The sequence below is a fragment of the Podarcis bocagei genome, assembly GCF_964188305.1.
Source record: "Podarcis bocagei genome assembly, chromosome: 10".
Classification (NCBI taxonomy): Eukaryota; Metazoa; Chordata; class Lepidosauria; order Squamata; family Lacertidae; genus Podarcis; species Podarcis bocagei.
Genome location: NC_138135.1, coordinates 33800163 through 33820673, shown reverse-complemented (window position 1 = coordinate 33820673; position 20511 = coordinate 33800163). Strand labels below are relative to the sequence as shown.

Sequence of the window (20511 nt, the reverse complement as noted above, 5' to 3'; positions counted from 1 at the left end):
GGTGCAGCACATACAAGCCAATGACAATCCCCCAGAGCCTACAAACATTGTTCCTCGCACACCTGCTCCAGGTTAATAATATGCCAATAATTATTTAGAAGTCTGCACTGCCACGCATGTAGTCTACTGAAGTCAAGCCACCAGGTGTACTCTCTGCTACAACACAGTACTTTAGGGGGGAAAAGCTTTTTTATATAAAAAGGATGCAAAGTACCGTATTTTTCGCTCTATAACACGCACCCGACCATAACACGCACATAGTTTTTATAGGAGGAAAATCCGTAGGCATGCCACCTGTAGGCATTCCCTCCATAACACGCACAGACATTTCCCCTTACTTTTCAGGAGGAAAAAAGTGAGTGTTATGGTGCAAAAAATACGGTAGTTTGATTGTCGCCGTTGTCTTTAAATCTGCAGAGAAGGATAATAAACTTGCATATGGTACCACAGCATATGAGCACAAGAGGCTGAGAAGTTTATGCCTGGGCACTGTGAACGTGGTTTAATTAGCAGCTTTGGTGCAAACCATGATTTACTTAAGGACTGCTAAAGCAGGATCCTGCTCTTAACAAATGACTGAGATGTCCCTCTCTGCCTCATGCACACAATAAATCATCTTTTTACAGTAGAGCAGGTGCACAGGGCTGAAGATCAAAATAAACATCGCTTTAATTGCGTGTCTAGCAGGATATTTCAAAACGTTAATTCTAGGAACACACTCACCCCTGACTTTCATCAGGACCGCAGTGTACAAGTACACGCTCCAGTTAAACACCTAGAAGAGTTGACATACTTACCTGGGACTGTGAAAATCTATGAAATTCTTTGGGACATATCCTTCATAACCATTCAGCTCAGCCTTGTACCACTCTTCCTTAGAGCTTAAAATCTGTGCACCAAAAGGAGAGTCAGTATTACTTTAAAGGACATATAGGTCTTATTCTACCCAGGTTTTAAATGTCCCATGACCCCACTCCTGGCACACTCCCCACTGTTAGGCATTTGTCAACTTGTCTGCAAGGTTCTGAACCAAGCTTCAGCAGTTTTATGGGAAAAACCTCAATTTTCTCTCCTTAGAGCAAGTGTGGGAAAACTGGCCCTCCAGGTGTTGCTGAACTACGACTCACACCATTCATGGCTATGCTTGCTGAGGCTGATGGAAGTTGTAGTTCAGCAGCACCCAAGGACCAAAAGGTTCCCCATACCTGCCTTATAGAAATTATATGGCAAAGCCACTGTGCCTAACTGAGAGCTAGGTTCATGCAGTTTGCATGTGAAGGGTGCTCTACGCAGTCAAGGGACAGTGGAGATGCACTATTGTCCCTGCTGCAGAGGATGCATGACATCTCCCATCCTCAGTGTTTACACATTCGGTGTGAATGTCTGCAGGTGGAAAGCCCATGCACTTGGATCTCTACATGCCTGGGCTTCCCTAGGAGATGGAACCCTGACTGCACAGGATTCCGGCTCCTGCAGGAACCTACCCATGTAGAGGTATAAATGCTCAGGATCTGCTCTTGCAGATGTCCATGGATGGTGGTGGCAGCAATGGTGTAACCCTGCTGCCCCTTGTACAACACAATAAAATGTATGAAGGGTGCTGAAGTGCTCACAAGATACAAGGATGCAACTCCAGTAATAGAAGCAAGGTGCCCAAAATAAAGGCAGAGTAGGGTTGTTGAGGACATGGCCTCAAAACATGTCCTAGCTGGAACCTATCCAAATTAGGAAACAGGCTGTGAAACCTTTCCCAGACACTGATTGGTTAATTGCTGAAAAAATGGTTCAAGGGGCGATAACCCCTCTCCTTAAAGTGGTATGTATAGGGTCTTAGACTTGTAGGACTTTCAGTTTATGCTTCATTTGATGCTTTAACGATGCTTTGCCTTGGGAGAATACAGACATCTTCAGGAGTCAAACACACAAACACAAACAGATACTTGGCCAGTGTGGAAGACTTCTGCAAGACTCATCAGCTGCTCTGGACTTTGCTATCTCAGTAAATTGGTTTCCTTGTTTAACAGTTGCTGCTGTTTGTTAGTGACTAATTACAGTGCTACTTCAGTCTTGCCTGATAACACAGCTTTTTCAGCCTGCACATAGATATGGTCACTCAGCCACAGAGACAAGCGACCCTCCTCTGTTCTGAAGTGGTAATTTCACACTAAAGTACAGCAGACAGAATTTTCTGATCCGCAAGTGGTGCAGGCCCAGGGTTTTTAAGGCTGCCACGAAGGTGGGTGGATGGGCGGGGACAGCTACTCCCTAGTCACTGCCTGCTGCCTGCAGGGAAGCATAAAGGAGAGAGAGCGCAGCAGCATAGGTTCATTTCTCACACTGCAAAACCACTTTGCAAAGGCGCTCACTTGGCAAGTAGTATCCTGCTCTGCAATGTAGTTAGCATAATAATTAATCCATCCCTGTAGCAAATGAACCAGACTTCAAAGGTAGGCAATGCAGTCGCAAGAAAAAAGGAAACAAAGCAAGTAATTTGAAAGGACAATCATAGACCGGATAGGTATCAAGGGCTCTTGCAGAAAAGCAGCCACTGTGGGAGCAAAACATGCATTTGGAAGAAGTAAAACTAGGAGGAGGACACAGAGGTATTAGAGGAAGTGCTCGTTAGTTTTGCCCAAATTCCTGCAGCCTTGTTCAGATGGTGGAGGGATCTGGATGTGTATTTCTAATATGTCTGTGATGAAAGAGTTCTGCTTTGAAGATCTTACAGGGGGGCTTAAGGAACTGTGTGAGAGTTTTTTTTAATGGGTTGCTTTGCTTTTAGTGGTCTGCACGAGGAAAATACAAATCCTTCCATTTAACTAACAGGGTGGAGAGCGGCCCCAAAAAGCCCCCTGATCCATAGAGCAATGCTTGCATTAGATCCTATAGATGTTTATATGGAAGGACGTCCCACTTAAATGAGACTTACTCCCCAAGTTAAGTGTGTGCAAGATTGCAGCTTTACTTGTGCTGACCTTGCACTAAAGCAGCTGAGGCATGGAAGCAAAAAAGTCCCAAAGGCTGGTTAGACCAACAAGAATTCAAAGAATTGTAAACTTGTGCCCACTATAGGCAATAGAAACATGTCCTTAATGTTTTCCACTGCCCATGGATTTACCAAGCTCAAGTCAATGTAGAGAAATGCACTAAAGTCCATTGATTTCAATGTCTAAATGTCTGTATTGAATTGTGGCCATTGTGTTTTGGCTCTACCTCTTCATGCATCAATCCTTTTCTGAATTTGATAGCACTTTGACTTCCTTACACACACAGGTATAAATGCCTAGACAGTAGAACACAACAGAGGATAATTCCTGTTATGTTGTGCTGCACTGTACATAGTGTACACCACATAAAGACTTTAGTAGGCTAGATTTTTTTGTAAATAAGTAAATGAATATATCTGCATTCATTGTAGAAAATCTCGCTTTATTTTTTCTCTTCACAGAAATAACCACAACTTAATCATCTGGTGAACCTTGGTGATGGCACCTCATGCCAAGCTACCAAAAATATGTGTGGCTAGGAACCAGCTAGATTAGCTATGCCAGTGGCTGAACTAAATATCACTTAAAATAAATGCAGCTGTTTATCTTCCCATGGGCCAATGCTCAAACGGTAAAAATACTAAAGGCGACCTCTGTCTAATGCTTACTTTCCTGGAAAGAGGTATCTGGAGCAATCAATTTCCCTGGTGCTTGGAGGGCTGGCTTCTGATCATTTTCTAAAGAAGGGGTTGAAGTAAGGAGATAGGTTTCCTCCTGTCAGTGGGCCTCACACTTCCTGCCTCTTTCATCTTCTCCACATCAGGGCTATGACCCATATCACTTTTCAAAAACAGCCTGATACTTGGTATGCACATGTGTGAAATAGAGATACTTCACAGTTAGGTTACTGTTCCGGAGGACAGCCTTCCCACAACCTGGTTGGATTATATATCCCATTAGCCCCAACCAGCATTGGCAATGGTCAGAGGGGATGGGAATTGTAGTACAAAACATTTGGGGGGCATCAGGTTGAGGGAGGCAGTCATAGGATTTGAAGAACATTGGTAAACAAGACCCCCCCCTACCCACATTGTCCCAAATGATTTCCTTGTGCATAACTCTTCCATTGTTTGTGATTGCTTAATGTCCTTGTAGAAGGTGCTACTTTGAGTCTTTGTTCTTCTTTGAAATGCAGATTTAAATTTTGGACTAAGAAGGATTTTCTTTTTACTATGCACCCTGGGAATTATCAGTGAACCACTAATCTACCGGTGCCAGTTGTGGGTTTGCTGGCTTATGGGATGGATGGTTAATACAAGCACATAAGTATTGAGCAGAACTTACAGTGTTAAAAGAGAAAATACTTGGGTGAAACCTTGGTTTGCACTTACCTTCAGAACATCCCCAGCCCGGAAACTCAGTTCATCCTCTCCTGTTGCATTGAAGTCAAATTTTGCAGTAGCTTCCATACTGTCTCCTGTGAAGGGATCGATGGTAAAGCTTAGTATAGTATTAATATCTGTTTTGTGGAACTGTACTGAACACAGGAAAGCTTATTATGGCCCTTTTACTCAGGGGATCTTTGGACGAGCTTGTTCTATAAGTATTTCCCCACTTGGACAGGTCTCACTAGACTGTTATGCCACTACAGACACCAGCATAATCGAGTTACAATCCTAAATTCAACTCAACCTGCAACAGGGTCAATAGTACAATTGGCCAAAGTCAGAAAAGCTAAGCATCATCACACCGAAATACATTCCCACAGCCTTCCCCATCATCAAATCAATCATTATCTTGGGCGGCATCATCATCCCTGCAAGAAAGGCACTATCAGTCAACATGCACCAATGGCTAGATAATTCCATTTACGTCTTCCAGCCTAGTATACAAATACACACACCCTCTGCAAAATGCACAAACAAGTGGCCAGAAAGAGACACCAGTGCTTCCTTATGTACATAGTGTTGCATATGGAGAAACCATATGCTTCTCAAAAGGAGGGTTTAAGGCTTGCTGAAGGAGCAGTGCCTCCACACGAGAATTTCCATAAGAATGCGCAGGATGCAGTTTACAAATGGCCTTCAAGGGCAGCAGCTTTCTGAACCATGCATTACAATAGGTTAGTTGTGAAGTTGCCTGTACATGCTTAAAACACATGTCTCCAAGAGAAGGATCAGCTGGGGTTTCAGCTGAACCAGAAAGAGGCAGCCCAGACCAAAGTGTGAAAATGGCTTCGATATCCTCTGGGATTAAAAAAATTGTTGAGAAATATAAATAAAGACAAGGGGCAGGTTATCAATTCTCACAAATGTCAGAATCAGAGATGGAAAAGCCTATTACCCTGCAGATGATGTTGTACTACAACTCCCACCCTCCACAGCCAGCATGGCCAATGGTCAGGAATGATAGTTCAGTGACGTCTGGAGAATCACAGGTTTCCCATCCCTGCTGCAGTGATGTCAAAATTCCTGCAGGTGCACATGAGCTCTACAAGAACTCCATTTTGGCACCAAATAGAGATATTTACATAGTGCAATGGTGTTGAACTTGTGGACCTCCAGATGTTGCTGGACTCCATCTCCCATCAGCTCTGATCATTGACAATGCTGACTGGGAAAGATGGAAATTGGTGTCTAACAATATCTGGCTGGTCAGAAGTTCCCCAGAGTTTCCACTGTGGAAGAAGACACCATTATGAATACAGTGGCACCTTGGTTCTCAAACTTAATCCGTTCTGTAAGTCTGTTCCAAAACCAAAGCGTTCCAAAACCAAGGTGCGCTTTCCCATAGAAAGTAATGCAAAATGGATTAATCCATTCCAGACTTTTAAAAACAACCCCTAAATCAGCAATCTAACATGAATTTTACTGCCTAACAAGACCATTGAATCCATAAGATGAAAGCAATAAACAATGTACTGCAGTTACACAATCAATCCATCAGTAGCTGAACTGGGTTCCACACAGTCACAAAAAAAAGAGCCTCAAAAACAAAAATGCTAAATAAATAGCAAAAACAGACAGACCTCAGCATAACACTCAAAACGGAAGCGTGGCACTCAAATCGCCAGCTTAACACTCAAATCGCCAGCGTAACACTCAAAATGGAGAACATTCTGCTTCCGAAAAAAGTTCGCAAACCAGAACACTTACTTCTGGGTTTGCAGTGTTTGGGTTCCAAGTTGTTTGAGTACCAAGGCATTTGAGAACCAAGGTATCACTGTACACCATTGTGTTTCTGTCTTCTAATAATGTGTTCAGATGGATCAGATATACAGAACTTGAACGTACCTCAGATGAATGCACTGGGGTCTGATTGTGCTGCAGACAAAAAGGCTTGTTTTTACGTTTGCAAGTGATGATGCTAGGATAAAGGACAGGAAAGCTCCTCTTACCATTTCCTGCTAGCAGGGTTGTGATATGATCTGAAAGGACTATCGATGTAACAGTCCCTTTACCTCAATCTGCTGCTCTTCCCTGCTCAAGCTGCCAAGAGCAAGGCAGGAAGTGGCTCACTTTATAGTGCATGCAAGAGGCTGTACCATGAACAGCAGCAGAGAAATAGGTAACACAGCCCTTGCAAAAATCTACAGAATATGCTTCATTACCCATAATTCTTTGTTATTGCATTGTGCTCATACTTTTTCTTTTTAAAAAATAGAACTTCATGAAACAAACACATAAAAACTAAAACAAACCAAGCCAAGGTTGGCGTGGTATGTTACATTCACAAGAAGAAATAATAAAGCTGGTTTTCCAGATATTTATGATGCTACAGATATACGAGTACCGTCAGAAGAAATGAAAGAACACATGACTGGCGCATTGTGTTCATTCTCCAAATGTTGGATTACAACTCTGAACAGCCTGAGTCAGAATGGCCAGTGATCCGGGTAATATAAATTTTCCAAAAACCATATTCCAAAAACACAGCATTTCCATAAAGTTAGAATATTCCAAAAATATTGTAAATTGCTTTGGGATGCCTCTTGCAAAGCAATTAATAAATAAAATAATTAGAAGAACAGGAACAAATGTTAGCCCTCCCTGCTCTAAAACAGTCTTATCAAATGCATAAAATTGTAACTGATATGCCACAAACTTGACAATTTTACACCCAACTTCCAGTCCTGTACATCATCTACAGAAGGAGAATAATTAGAGTCTGGAAATCATTCATGGATTCATTTGTTCATTTTCTGCCATCTGACTCCTCTGTGCAACCCCCCCTTGTGTAGGTTCTAAACATGATAGAGCATGGGAAATTTACATACAGATGAACCAGCTTGCCTTAGGATACATGACTCATACCTAAAAATGGGAACACTGGAAGGGGTCGACAGCCATTTATAATGTGCTGTAAATTATAAGAACCAACATGCATGAGACAAAACACCATAGCAGGCTTGTGAGGTGAGGTGCATGTGTGATGAGGCATGACAATTTTGAAGAAGTTTGGTGCCCATTTTTGTGATTCATAATAGAAGAATGGAAAATACTGGGCCTCCAAGACATCCATTCTGGAGAGATTTACTAGAATTAAAACAGAACACTCACCTAGGATGAGAGCACCATACAGGGACCTCACTATTTGTTCTGTTGTAGGTTGATGAATATTTATTATGCAATTTACTGGAAACTTCAATAAAATGACATTTGCAAAAACAAAAACACCTTTAAGTCTCCAGTCCTATATATGCGTACCTGGAGTGAGTCCCATTGAACTCAATGGGTCTTACTTCTGAGTACACATGGCGAAAACTGCATTAGGATTAGCTGCTGTTTTTATCTTTCTGTCTTCGGCTTACATTGTTTTATCTTCCTGCTCTGCTCCCATCTTGCTGGTTGTTTGCTTTTTACTTATTTGATTGTATAAGCTGCCTTGAAGTTTTGTTTTTACAGTAAAGAAACCTCAAGGAGTGCCCCCCTCCAACTGCTGCTAAATTACATGAACACCATAAACCCAACTCACGAGATCTATCTGCGGAGAAGAAAGGGTGTCAGTGGGTGGGACTCGTAGCCTCAAAGCATATTAAAGTTGCTTTGTGTGCATTTGTGTGTGTGCACTGACACATCCCCATGCATGAGTCAGAGGCATACTCCTGTAGAAGCTACGTGTCAAAGCCATTTATGAACCAGCCCAAAGTCCCTTATCAAGAAGTGAGGGCGTAGCCAGGGGGGCAGCTGCACCCCCCTAAGTAAATAAATAAATAGACTTAACTAAAAGTAGAAACAATCAGAATATTTGAAACTGAAATGCTTGCTGAGGTCTCTTGGATGATGTTGTGGTGCATTCTAGTGACACAACCCAACTGAGTGACAGGCATGGCTTCCGCAAACTGACCTATCACGTCGCAGGTTCTGGAACAAGACAGGTAGGTGTCCTGCCCCCCCCCCCCGCAAATAAATGCTGGCTACTCCCATGGCAACAAGTTCCTCTCACAGCAGAAGTAAAATATGCTAGTGAGGAAGGCACAAGTGTTATGTGAAGGGGGGGGTGACCTCATCACTTTTAAGGTAATGGTCCACTGGAGACGCATCACTGAGAGTTATCACCTGTCATTCCTAAATAGAAAAAGGATCTTCTTCGCACACTTCCTCCTGGGTGTCTTTCGGCACTTTCTGTTTCCTTGTTGCTTATTTTAGATGAATTTGAATTCATGTGACTGAACACGAGACAGGCAGAATGGAGGCCGGGCGTCTGGCAGCCGACACCCAGATTAGCTGGCACAATGTGACCTTGTTGTCCAGCATTCTGTTTAGGCTGCAGTTCCTGGGAAGTACATGCCGTGTTACTGTACAGCCTTACAGCTTGGTCTGCCTTGAGTGGCAGTAGCTCCTGCAGCCTCTTAAGAATTTGCCAGTAAGGCAGATCCAGAGAGTTGGGAGGCCATTTAGCTCAATCCAGTGCTTCATCTGTCACTGCCAGTTTCCTCGCTACCTCCCCGATTAGCCCATGATATCCAACGATGCCAGCAAAGAGTGCAGACTGGAGAGAGCCTTCGAAAGCTAAGAGCTTTGCAGAATAAAGTAGTTACAGATGTTGATTTACGATCAGTCAAATAAAAGAAGTACTGTACACAGAAGCGGCAACAAGCTTGGAGGGTTGGGAGTTTTAAAACTTTATATCTGCAAAATGGAGATTTATTAAATTCTGTCAATGATTAGAATCATACCACGCATAGGACCTGTTTTTATATCATTCTGGAAACTTTTATATCATCATGGATGCCAGTACACTTACTCATTTTGTACAGAAAATGTAAACATAGCTTGCAATTGGCAATGATGTATCTTACCACAATCCACCATTAAGAGTTTTCTCCATTAAATAACAATTTCCAGAAGAGTAGCTGTGTTAATCTGGTGTGGCAAAAATGCCTTGCAGCACCATGAAAACAGTAATACAGGGTGAAGATACAGAGTACACATGTTCTACAGGGCCTCTTTTAAAAGACTCACCCTGTATATAGCTGCATAGTTGAACTTCCTGATAAATTATACGGTAATCCCGCAATTTCATGTTGGACACTCAGGGCTTTCTTTTCCCGGGGGTGCAAGGGCTGTGGTGCACCTGGGTGCCAAATTCTGGGGGGCACCAAATGTATACCTACTGTAAACTGGTCCCTCTTGATCGGCGGCAGTGAAAAGCAATGGAGCGAGAGTCCCCACCCCCCTCTTCTGTCATTCTGTTACTCTGTAGCGTGAAATATTCCCGCCGAGTCAGGAAACAAAAGCAGTTATTTCCGCTGCGTCGTTGTTACAGGTGAGCAATTCTCCTCCCCCAAATGTCAACAACTTTGAGTTTGCCTCCCCTAAAAAATCTGAGGGCGGCTAAACTAAATTTGGAGGCACTGGACTGATCTTTGCACCCTGGCAGTGCATATGCTAAAGACGGCCCTGTGGACACTACAGTATTAATGGAGCAATTCAACCTGCTTTTGCATCCTTCACCCAGCCCCTTCTAGCCTCTCTAAGACCCTGCTGGTCTCCCTCAGAGGGGGGCAGTTCACTGCATTGGTACAGAGTTCCCTTCTGCCCACCACACGTACATCAGGCAGAAGTCTGAGCTGGCCTGGGATACACTGGACCCCAAGCTAACCCTGATGTGATCACATGACAGCATCAGGAACAATCCAAGCTCAATCATTGTGCCAACTCCAGTTTGGCATCAATTTGCCCGCCCCCCTAATCTTCCACCCCAGCCACTGTGCCCAGCAGACTCTGGGGCTGCGCCGCTCATCTCACTTTACTGGCCGAGGGAGATGGCGTTTGGCCACAGACAGCTTCCTGGTCGTGTGGCCAGCATGACTAAGCTGCTTCTGGCGAACCAGAGCAGTGCACGGAAACGCCGTTTACCTTCCTGCTGGAGTGGTATCTATTTATCTACTTGCATTTTGATGTGCTTTCGAACTGCTAGGTTGGCAGGAGCACGGACCGAGCAACGGGAGTTCAACCCGTCGTGGGGATTCGAACCGCCGACCTTCTGATTGGCAAGCCCTGGGCTCTGTGGTTTAGACCACAGTGCCACTCTCGTCCCCCTTGGGAGCTGGATGGCTCCCTAAATAGCTAACTGTCCTTATGCTGCATCTCTTATAGGTATGGGCTATCCTGGTTTCTGATAGCCCCAAAATCCTGGTCTTAAATTAAATTCCCTGCTGGGGTGAATAAATAAAATGCTAGAGAATCTTCACTTAAGCTCGTAACATTCCTAATGAGAGAGAAAGCATATTGGAAATTTACAGCTTTATGAGAAATCTCTTTGCATGGATGTATCTTAAATGAAACGAATAATGTATGAATATAAATCTACATTCCTCCCCCCTTCTTGCTACAACTGCACTTTTTGTGTACAATACTTATTTTCTGTGCCTAATTATAAACCAGTAGCTCATGCACATGTGCTTGTATATATGGTTATGTTATTGGTCCCTGCAAACTGCACTGCAGACAAGTTTATCCCTGCACGGTTACAGCCTCTGCCCTCCTATTTACATACCCTCCAACATTTCTCAGATGAAAATACGGACCTCCTAAGGAAAAGCGGGACATTTCAGGATCAAATCAGAAACCGGGATGGCTTATCTAAATCAGGAACGTCCCAGGAAAATAGGGACACTTGGAGGCTATATTTGCACCACAGGTACAGGAGATGATGGGGGCATGTATGGGCCACAGACCTATATGCTTGAAGAAGCAACACCCTTGTCTGGCTTTCTCATGTCACATCAATCATTATCTATCAAGAAGATATACCAAGATAGCCTTCCCTATCCTGGGGGTCTCCCGTTGCATTGGACTGCAACACCTGATGGGAGTTATAGTCCAAATCATCTGGAAGGTGCCTGGTGGAGGAAAGTTGTGCTAAGGCATCAAAACAGGCACATGGGAAACTCCCATGAAGATATGAGTCAGTAATAATTCTCTGGTAATTTATCCTTCCTCTTCATCTCTTGCCTGTAAAACGGTGCAACGGCTTAGAGTTTAAGACAATTACACAGTCAGAAAGAAAGGATTTTTATTACATCTTGAGGAGCTGGCTATATATTCAAAAACCATTTGCAGGCTAAAAGAGCTATCAAACTTGTTGAAAAGGCAGTTCTCAGGATAGGCGTGTGTTGGCTTGCTGGCTGATGAATGAGTCAAGAACACCATTGTCTAGTGCAGGCATAGGCAAACTCCAGCCTTCCAGATATTTGGGACTACAATTCCCATCATCCCTGTTGTTCCAAACATCTGGAGGGCCGGAGTTTGTCTATGCCTGGTCTAGTGATTTCTTTGATCATGACTGGCTCTTCAGGTGCACTGGGACACTCTGTATGCATGCGTGTATGTGAGTGTATGAAATCATGTGCAGCGTTCTCCGAGTGATCAAGGGGAAGATGAGGAGCATATATACCCATGGATGAGTTGTTTGCTTGAAAGGTGGTCATTGTGACAGAGACAGTAACATTGCAAAAGTACTGATGACTGGCTTTAACTAAAACTATGTATGCATTAACAATCCTTCCCGTTCCAGTGTGTGCTCCCACTAAGTTGGTTGAAGCCCTGCTCATATGATATTAGCCAATGGATCTTTCTTCAAAGCAATTTCCATTTGATTTGAAAACATATGCTGCTGTTAAGCTGAGGTGTGTACATTTGAGATAGCCATTGCACATGCACAGATGACAGCTTCATGAATACGGGTTTGCGGGGAGGGGGTTTGCAGGTGCAGAGAAACCAAACAGATAATGTGCATTGGGTGAAGACATCCCCACTCACTCTCTGGTGTGTAGCAACTGCAGATGAGACTTGAAACAGTGGGGAAGAGCAGTCATCCTCCTGCATTTTAAGCCATTACATGCAACATTAGCCACAATCCACATCTTTCCTGCAATTTCTTGCAAAATAATGTGTTTTTATGTGCTTTCTTCCAAACCACCTTCAACCGGTATTGAGAACAAGAATGACCTAGCTGTTCTTAATGTGAACAGCATGAGACTCTTAATCTCAGGGCCTTGGGTTCCAGCCCCACTTTGCATTGCAGGGGGGTTGGACTAGATGACCCTTGTTGGTCCCTTCCAACTCTACAATTCTATGAAAACACAGCCTTAGCATAAGCAGAATCTTTTATTTGCAGAGCCTAGTGGCAGTAACTAACCCTTCTTGAATAAATATAAGTTTGAAAAATAACTCCCAATTGGGATTACAGGTTTTAAAGATGCATTTTGGAAAGATGGTTTAAAACTCCAACCTCCCAAAAGATATTAATGATAGCTGAGGCAGGATCCCTTAAAAGGAGCAGCATTTAGGAAGCGTAAAAGGACGATTCTTGCTTGTTTTCATTTTCACCAATTCCAGCTTCAGTGAGAGACTGAGACAGAGCCCTCTTGAAACAACCGAACAGATGGATTAAATGTGGTTGCTGTTATTTTTTATTGCCAGGGGCTGGATTTACAAGTGGCTGAAATATCATATATGCTATTCAGCTTGGCCTGAAAAAAATGTGCTAATACCAGCACCTAAAGCTCTTCTTCAGCTTACTTCACTGCTCCTGACTAGTAATTTTGCCTTTGAAACCTGCATAACACTTTTCATCAAATGAACTTAAAGCAACCCCTAAATATTTCCTTGTGGATCTCAAAGAGAAGTACTGGATTCTTTTTGACACCCCCCCCCCCGCTAATGGTTTGTTCTTCTCTTTGCATATGCAACAAAGTTCCACCCTGACATTTGTGAGGTTTCCTTTCCGCTTGCTTTTGTCTTTACTTATGTTCCTCAAGGACCTTTTATCCAAGGCGATATCAAAGACCCTTTCACACTGTGAATGAAATCCTGCCTTTTCCTATGCTAAGTCTCACATACATTTCTGCAACCTATCAAAGTTAACTGTTTAATTCTATGCAATATATAGCTCTGTAAAGGAAGCTGTTATTATTATTATACACACCCAGCCATAATTTACAATAGTCAATTACCTATCTCCCTGCTGAGTACTGTGGGGAAAGCCTTTGCCTGTGTAGTTCTCAACAGATTACAGTCACTCGCTGACAGTGTATCCCGAGTCACAATGAGGCTTTATAGCTCAGAGATCAACAGTTGACATGATTTTCTCACTGTGTCAGCTGCAGGAGAAATGCTGATATGCCCCTTGTACATTCCCTTCACAGACCTGACAAAGGCCTTTGACCTTGTCAGCCAAAAAGGATTATTCTCAATAAAATAGGATGCCCACCTCAGCTCCACAAGATAGTGTCCTTCCATGAGGACATGCCTAGCGCTGTCCAGTATGACAGGTCATCCTTGGATGGCTTCCCTATAAAGAGTGGTGTGAAACAGGGCTATGTTCTCACCCCAATTCCCCTTGGCATAGTCTCCTCCCTGTTGCTCTTCTATGCCTTCAGCTCAACTGAAGAGAGTGTCTTCCAAGAAGTGATGGGGGTCTGTTCAATCTAGCCATCTCCATACCTGTACAAAAGCCAGTGGCGTAGCGTGGGGGTGCAGGGGGGCCGGCCGCACCAGGCGCAACATCTGGGGGTTAGAGTTAGGGGGCGCAAATCCACGGGTTATGGGGCGCAAATTACTTGCCTTGCCCCGGGTGCTGACAACCCACGCTACACCACTGACAAAAGCGTGGTGGGTCCTTATCTGAGAGATGTTGCTTGCAGATGATGAAGCCTTGACACCACATTCCAAGGAGTTGGTTCTTACCATCAGCCTGATGAAGACCAACATCCTTGGTCAGGACATCACCAGTACTCCATGCATCAGCACTGGTGACCCACACTCCTGAGGTAGTAGGCAATTTTGTCTACCTGGGCTCCACCATAACCGGCAAACCTCTCCATCAACACTGAGCTGGACAAGCGTATTGGCAAGGCAGCTATGGCATAAAGGTATGGGAGGATGTGATACTAATGTCCAATATCAAGGTAAAGGTCTACTGATGAAGCAATTGTTGCCCCCCTCCCACAAAGCAGTAGCTTTACACCAGCTGAGGGAGCAACCATGTTTTGCATGGCTGAGTCCAACCTTTCCCAAAATTCTATATGTTGCAACCAAACAAATTCCAAGTTTTATTAAAAGGAGCAGAGTCTTAAAGGTCAATTGAGAGATAGCACCACCAAATACTTGCATATCTGGTTAACTGACATCCATGCCAGCCAGTCTATTGCACAGAGCAAAAGGCCATGTCAGGGGCTGTTCTATACATCATTAAAAGCACCATCGTTTTGCCAGGTCAGTTTGATACATGTTCTCAATGTATTATCAGTCTGAAGCTACATTAATTTTCATGACCTGGGAATTATCTGGAATAGAGCACCTCCTACCAGACCCAAACGAGCTCTTTACTGTATGGTTCCAGTGATTGGATCTATTGCCTACTGAGCATTTCAATGAGAGAGGTACTGTGAACTGCCCATTAGCCCAGCCATCTGGCAATGTAATAAGCTGGATAATTTCCTATACAGCTGCAAGCACCATCTCATGACAAAGCCCCCTTTATTCAATCCATGAAGCAAAATTGATTTCTGTTTCATATATACAAATGAAAACAACTAGTAATGCATTGTGGGCAAACCCCCACTATTTTTAAAATTATTTTTAAGTTCACCTTTCATATTGGTTTGTGCAGTTGTAAGAAATTAGTTTTATACCACACCTGCAACTATATTACTCGCTACACTTTATGGTGGCACAATGTGTCAGTATCTAGGTTGTGTTGAAATTCTATAACCTAAGGGTGGGAGGGTTTGAAAGCAAATATGCAACAGGCACCCGTACTTTTCCTCCCAAACTACCTCCCCCCAAGTCTACTTTCTCTTAGATTACTAGTCTCAGAAACCCACTGGAGAAAAAACATATGGAGGAAGAGATTTCAAAGGGAAAGTGAGGGCAGAGAAAGAATTCTGTACCCTCTTTCTTCCAGCATTAAGTATTAACACCCTTCCGATTTTATAGAAATTCACCAGCAACCTGCCTCCTAACACTGGATCTGCCACCATCACATCCAATTAGTGCTTGAGCTACTTTCGTTTAACAAGGGGAGCAAATTTACACTTATGCGACTGAGAACAAGGGATGGCCATACACTTTTGAATTTAAGAGTGGCTTACTCAGATTAATTTCAACAAACAAAATTAAACAATTAAACCAGTAGACATGTATGAGTATTTACAAGGCCTTTCATTTCATGATTATACTTTAAAAAACAAACAGACCCAAAGATGCTTGGAGATGAGATCCAGACTTGAGTCTGATAAAGAGGACTTGCACAGATGATTGTTACCAATACAGCAAAATGCTGGCTCAGATCCCCAGAAATCAAAACTCCAACACGCACACCATCCTGAACCACAGGGTACCTGGCAGCAAGTCCCGCTGGAGTGCACAATTCTATAGCAGATGGTAGCATACAGTCCGGCAGGCGAGCAAGTCCAAAGCCCCAGCAGGTAAATTCCCATCTCTACAACTATGATCCAAGGGTTAGGCACCTGGAGGTCAGTTCTGCACACACACACAGCCCCAAACAGCTCTCTGGAACATCCAAGCCATGGTCCAATCAACCTGGGCAGTTGAGCAAGCACAGCCCCTCAGCTGGGCTTCCCTTTTGTACTTTGCCTGCTGATTGCAACACCTGGGCTTGACGAGGTATGTGACCCTCACCTGTTCCGAGCCTACTTCAGCTGAGGAATCGCATACCTCCACCCAAAGCTAACAAGCCCCACCTGGCTAGCTAGGGAACTGGGCTCCAGGCCCTTGCCTGCCTCAAGAACGCCCCTCTCTATGCCTCAGAACCCATCATGTTTGTGGAGACAGGGGCCCCTCTGGCTCTGGGTCCAGCTGCTCTGGTTCCTGTGCATTGACCCCCATCCCCTCACCACCCTCTGTCACCCTATGAGCACTTCCTACACCAATCTCTCCTCCCCCATCCCCAGCTTGCCCCAGTTGTCCCAGTCCCAGCTATACCCTTTAGCAGGATTTCTCTTCCTCCTTCCTGCCATCCTGTCAGTTCATCACACACACACACATGTCATTTTGAAATGGTTGAGACTCCTGTTACACAACTGGGTTTCTTTTTTTAAGAAAATAATATTATATACAAAACAGGAATAGAAATATCTCACTAAGGCAGCACTTTCTGAGTAACGATTCTACCGTCTTTGATTTCTTGACAAATTCTTTGTGTCAGAAGGTAAAGTCATTTGTTTGTTTGTGTATCTTTTTTAACCCTTTTGGTTTTCTGTCTTGAAATGTAAAATAGCTATAAAAAAAATAAAGTAAATTTTGAGAGGAACAAGAGTGTAAGTTTCCCTCAGCTCAGGTTGCTTTAGTTAACATTTGAGGTTAATTGGAATTTGGCCCTCAGGCTCTCTTTTTAACATCTAAACTGGCCCAGCCATTTCTTAATTAGTTTGGCTCAGGAAAGTAATACTGTCAAGAAGTGAGGAGGCAAAGCCTGAGAAGGTGCGATCTTGGAACTGGGAGGATTTTCAGTTGTCATGTTTTGTAGCGAGCAACAATTCATCAGCCAACGGATTAAAGAGTGTTGGACTGCAAATTCACAACTAGTGGAGGGTTATGAATGGGAGCTGTCCAGCTTTTCTTCATCTTCCATCTATTCCTGTCCCACACTCAGATATGTCCCACATACAGCAATTCATCCTCTTCCTTGTAGCATCTCTGACTAAGGACAGCTGGTTTAGGACGTGTGTAATGGCAAGTCATTAATGGGCAGTTATTGCTTCAGAGAAGGATCAAGTACACAGGGCAGGCATGTGTGTCTGTGCAGAGCGTTACCAATATATCTTTGTCAAGGCCGGCTGCAACGCCTGCTTTCTGGATTCTGCCCTCAAATCTTGGAATGTGATGCTTCGGCTGCCCTACTCCCATCTGGTCTAATGGATTCATTTGTGCCAGTCACTTCATTGCAAACCTGTAAGCAGATTCCACCATGGGCTGCTTCTTATTAACCCTAGCCCACCCCACTCCAAATACAGACTAATTTAATTGCTGGCTCATGCACTTCAATTTCTCCTCTGTAAAATTCAAAGAATAATGACCTTAGCCCCATAGAAATATTGGAATCGTTTAGGGAGGTGGTGGGGGAGTCCTCTCGTATATAAAGAATGGAATTCTTATTCTTATTCTTATTCTTATTCTTATTCTTATTCTTATTCTTATTCTTATTCTTATTATTTTCCCTGTATAAGGAAGTTTTTAATGTTTGATATTTTGTTGTGTTTTTATATTTTGTTGGAAGCCACCCAGAGTGGCTGAGGCAACCTAGTCAGATGGGCAGCATATAAATAATAAAATTGTTGTTGTTGCTGCTGCTGCTGCTACAGATCTTAGGTGATTGTTACTCAAGAGGAACACTTAGCTTTCTCCCTGAGTGACTATGTATTAAAATCATTAAATGGGATTAAAGGTAAAGGGTAAAGGGACCCCTGACCATTAGGTCCAGTTGTGGACGACTCTGGGGTTGCGGTGCTCATCCCGCTTTACTGGCCAAGGGAGCCAGCGTACAGCTTCCGGGTCATGTGGCCAGCATGACTAAGCCACTTCTGGTGAACCAGAGCAGCGCATGGAAATGCCATTTACCTTCCCGCTGGAGTGGTACCTATTTATCTATTTGCACTGTGTGCTTTCTCCGTTGATAATATTGCTATGGTTATTATGGGGTTTAGAAAGTCACCAATGCAAGTCTTTATTAAGGGTTTATTTGGAACTATGGCCTGTATGCTGGTTTTCATGTACTTCAGGGAAGCCCACAGGCAGGGCATGAAGACAAAGGCCTTTTCTTCCATTTTCCCACTCCTGCACTCCAGCAACTGGTAAGAACATAAATACATAAGAAGCATCTTCTGGATCAAGCCAGTGGCCCCTTTAGTCTGTTTCCCCTGTGGGAAACCCTCAAGCAGAACCTGGGCACAAGAATATTCTCTCCTCCTGTTGTTTCCAGCAACTGGTATTCTGAAGCACTACTGCCTCCCACTGTGGAGTCAAAGCACAGCCATCATGGCTAGTAGCCATCTCCATGAATTCATCTCATCCAAGTTGGTGGCCATCACTAGTGGTAATAAGAGTTATATCGCCTCTGAGCAAGGAGGTATCATTTAACTATTGTGGCTTATAGCTGTTGACAGAATGATCTTTCATGAATTTATATATGGATGGTATGATGACTTTAGTAAGGATTGCACATAAAATTCCAAATTCCAGTAGTGGATGGATAGTAGAGAAGGAATGTAACACAACTGGACACCCGTCAGTCATGCATCACTCTCTTTGCAGGACAGGGTGGAGGAAAATGTTCACAAACAGGAAAATTCAGCTGCAAGGTGAGGGGGAAATCAATGCTTGCAGATGAAAATAATCATGATATTCCTATCACTGGCAGGTCCATAGACCTGAGCAACAATGATAATGGTCGATCCTGCCTTCTCAGTATTCCCTGATAACAGTTTGAGCTGTTGTTAAACTGAGCAGGGGTAGCATAGTCACCAGAACAAAATTAAAATGTGCTGCATGGGTGGCTGATTTTCTTTTCTGCTAGTCGGCAGGAGAGGGAGGGAGATAGAGAGACTTTTCGCTACTGCTCTGCAATTCTAGCCTGATTCACTCAACCAAACATTCTTTTCCAGAATGTAAATTATCCCTCTGATGAGTGGTCTGTGACTGTGGTGTCTGCTAAGCCTTCATCTTTGCACCAGAAAAGGATGATATTCCTTTTCCCTCCCCACCTGCTGATCTCTGTCTCTCGTGTGGCTTTAATCATGATAAATCTATTCTAATGTTCTTCATAAGACAAACAATACACCACTAATCTACCATGATCTGGGTTCTGGCATTACTGAGATTAACCTTTTATCTATTATGTGGAGTGCAGAGTTAATATGCTCCCTCCCATTAACTATTTGTTATGTAGTGGACCCCACTCTGCTTCACACTCGCTACTTAAAAGTCAGCAACTGAAAAATGCATAATTTGAAATAAGAAATGTGCTTAAAATGTCTTTCTTTTCTTCCTCTAAACTACCCCTCAACTGCCTTGATTCTGCCAGGACAGTCCCTGAATTGATAAAGCCACCGCAGTTGCTGATCTGAAAGTGGGGTGTTCTGATTTTGAGGTTTTGTCTCCGCCCCCCAGCGCCACCTTGGCTGTGGATCCTGCCTCTCTGCTTTGTGCAACATGGTGGCCAACTCCAAACTTGGTGGCACAGCTTGATGATGTCATTTGCCAGGGCACTGCTGGGAGTCAGAAGCAGAGGGTGTGTGCATAGGCTTAACAGGGCAGCGGTGCAGATTGCAGCCGGCAGTGGCGTTGGGTGAGCCTTGAGTGGCTAGCAGGATGGGGGAGTGGGTGGGGGGAAAGGGAAGTAGGGTAGCTGTTTCAGTTATCATAGAAAGCCTACAACTTGACCCTCTTTGGGGACTTTTTCTTTTCCTAAATGAACTCTAGTGCCAAAACAAATTAAACTAGCTTAGTGAAAGTAGCTTCTGGGCAGAGGAGATGCACTGAGATTTAATATCTACTGACTAAGCAATTTTATCAATATTAAATTAATTGTTTCTGGAGCAAGAGTAATGGTTTCTGGGCCTTAAATCCAGATGAACAAAGCAGGGAAGTACGGTAAGTATAGGAACTGCAAAAGCTATCCAGTGATACAGGACGAAAACAGGCTTTGCAGGAGTTTAGCTTCATTGTTTGGTTTCATCTCATGAAGTCTTGTTGCTATGCTCTTAGATTCCAACTGACTCTGTTCAGAAAGACATCCAGTCATCTGGTTTGCTACTTCTGTTTCTTATAATAATAATAATAATAATAAATTTTATTTATATCCCGCCCTCCCCAGCCGAAGCCAGGCTCAGGGCGACTAACAACAATCAAATAATCAGTCAAATAATCACACAATCTAAAAATATTTCATTATAAAAATTAATTAAATCAAATTGATGGCAACCAATTAAGCAAAATTCTGAGCAGGTTGCCAGAGGAGGGAGTCAGGCTGCGCCCTGACCAAAAGCCTGGCAGAA

General features: G+C 43.5%; 1 protein-coding gene across 3 annotated transcripts in view; it reads right to left on the bottom strand.

Annotated features, from left to right (window-relative positions):
• The window catches only part of GRAP2 (GRB2 related adaptor protein 2), a 56224-nt gene that overhangs the window by 20035 nt on the left and 15678 nt on the right, over positions 1-20511 (bottom strand). The window contains exons 1-3 of one of the 3 annotated variants that reach the window (XM_081210879.1): positions 7694-7849; positions 4379-4464; positions 798-889 (exon numbers count right to left, since the gene is read on the bottom strand). In XM_081210879.1, the coding sequence (XP_081067005.1) occupies positions 798-889; positions 4379-4464; positions 7694-7709 (194 nt within the window). In that variant the 5' untranslated portion in view covers positions 7710-7849. Of the gene's footprint in view, positions 1-797; positions 890-4378; positions 4465-6280; positions 6304-7693; positions 7850-20511 lie in introns of those variants that run through there. The other 2 variants (XM_081210881.1, XM_081210880.1) reach the window with 2 other exon arrangements.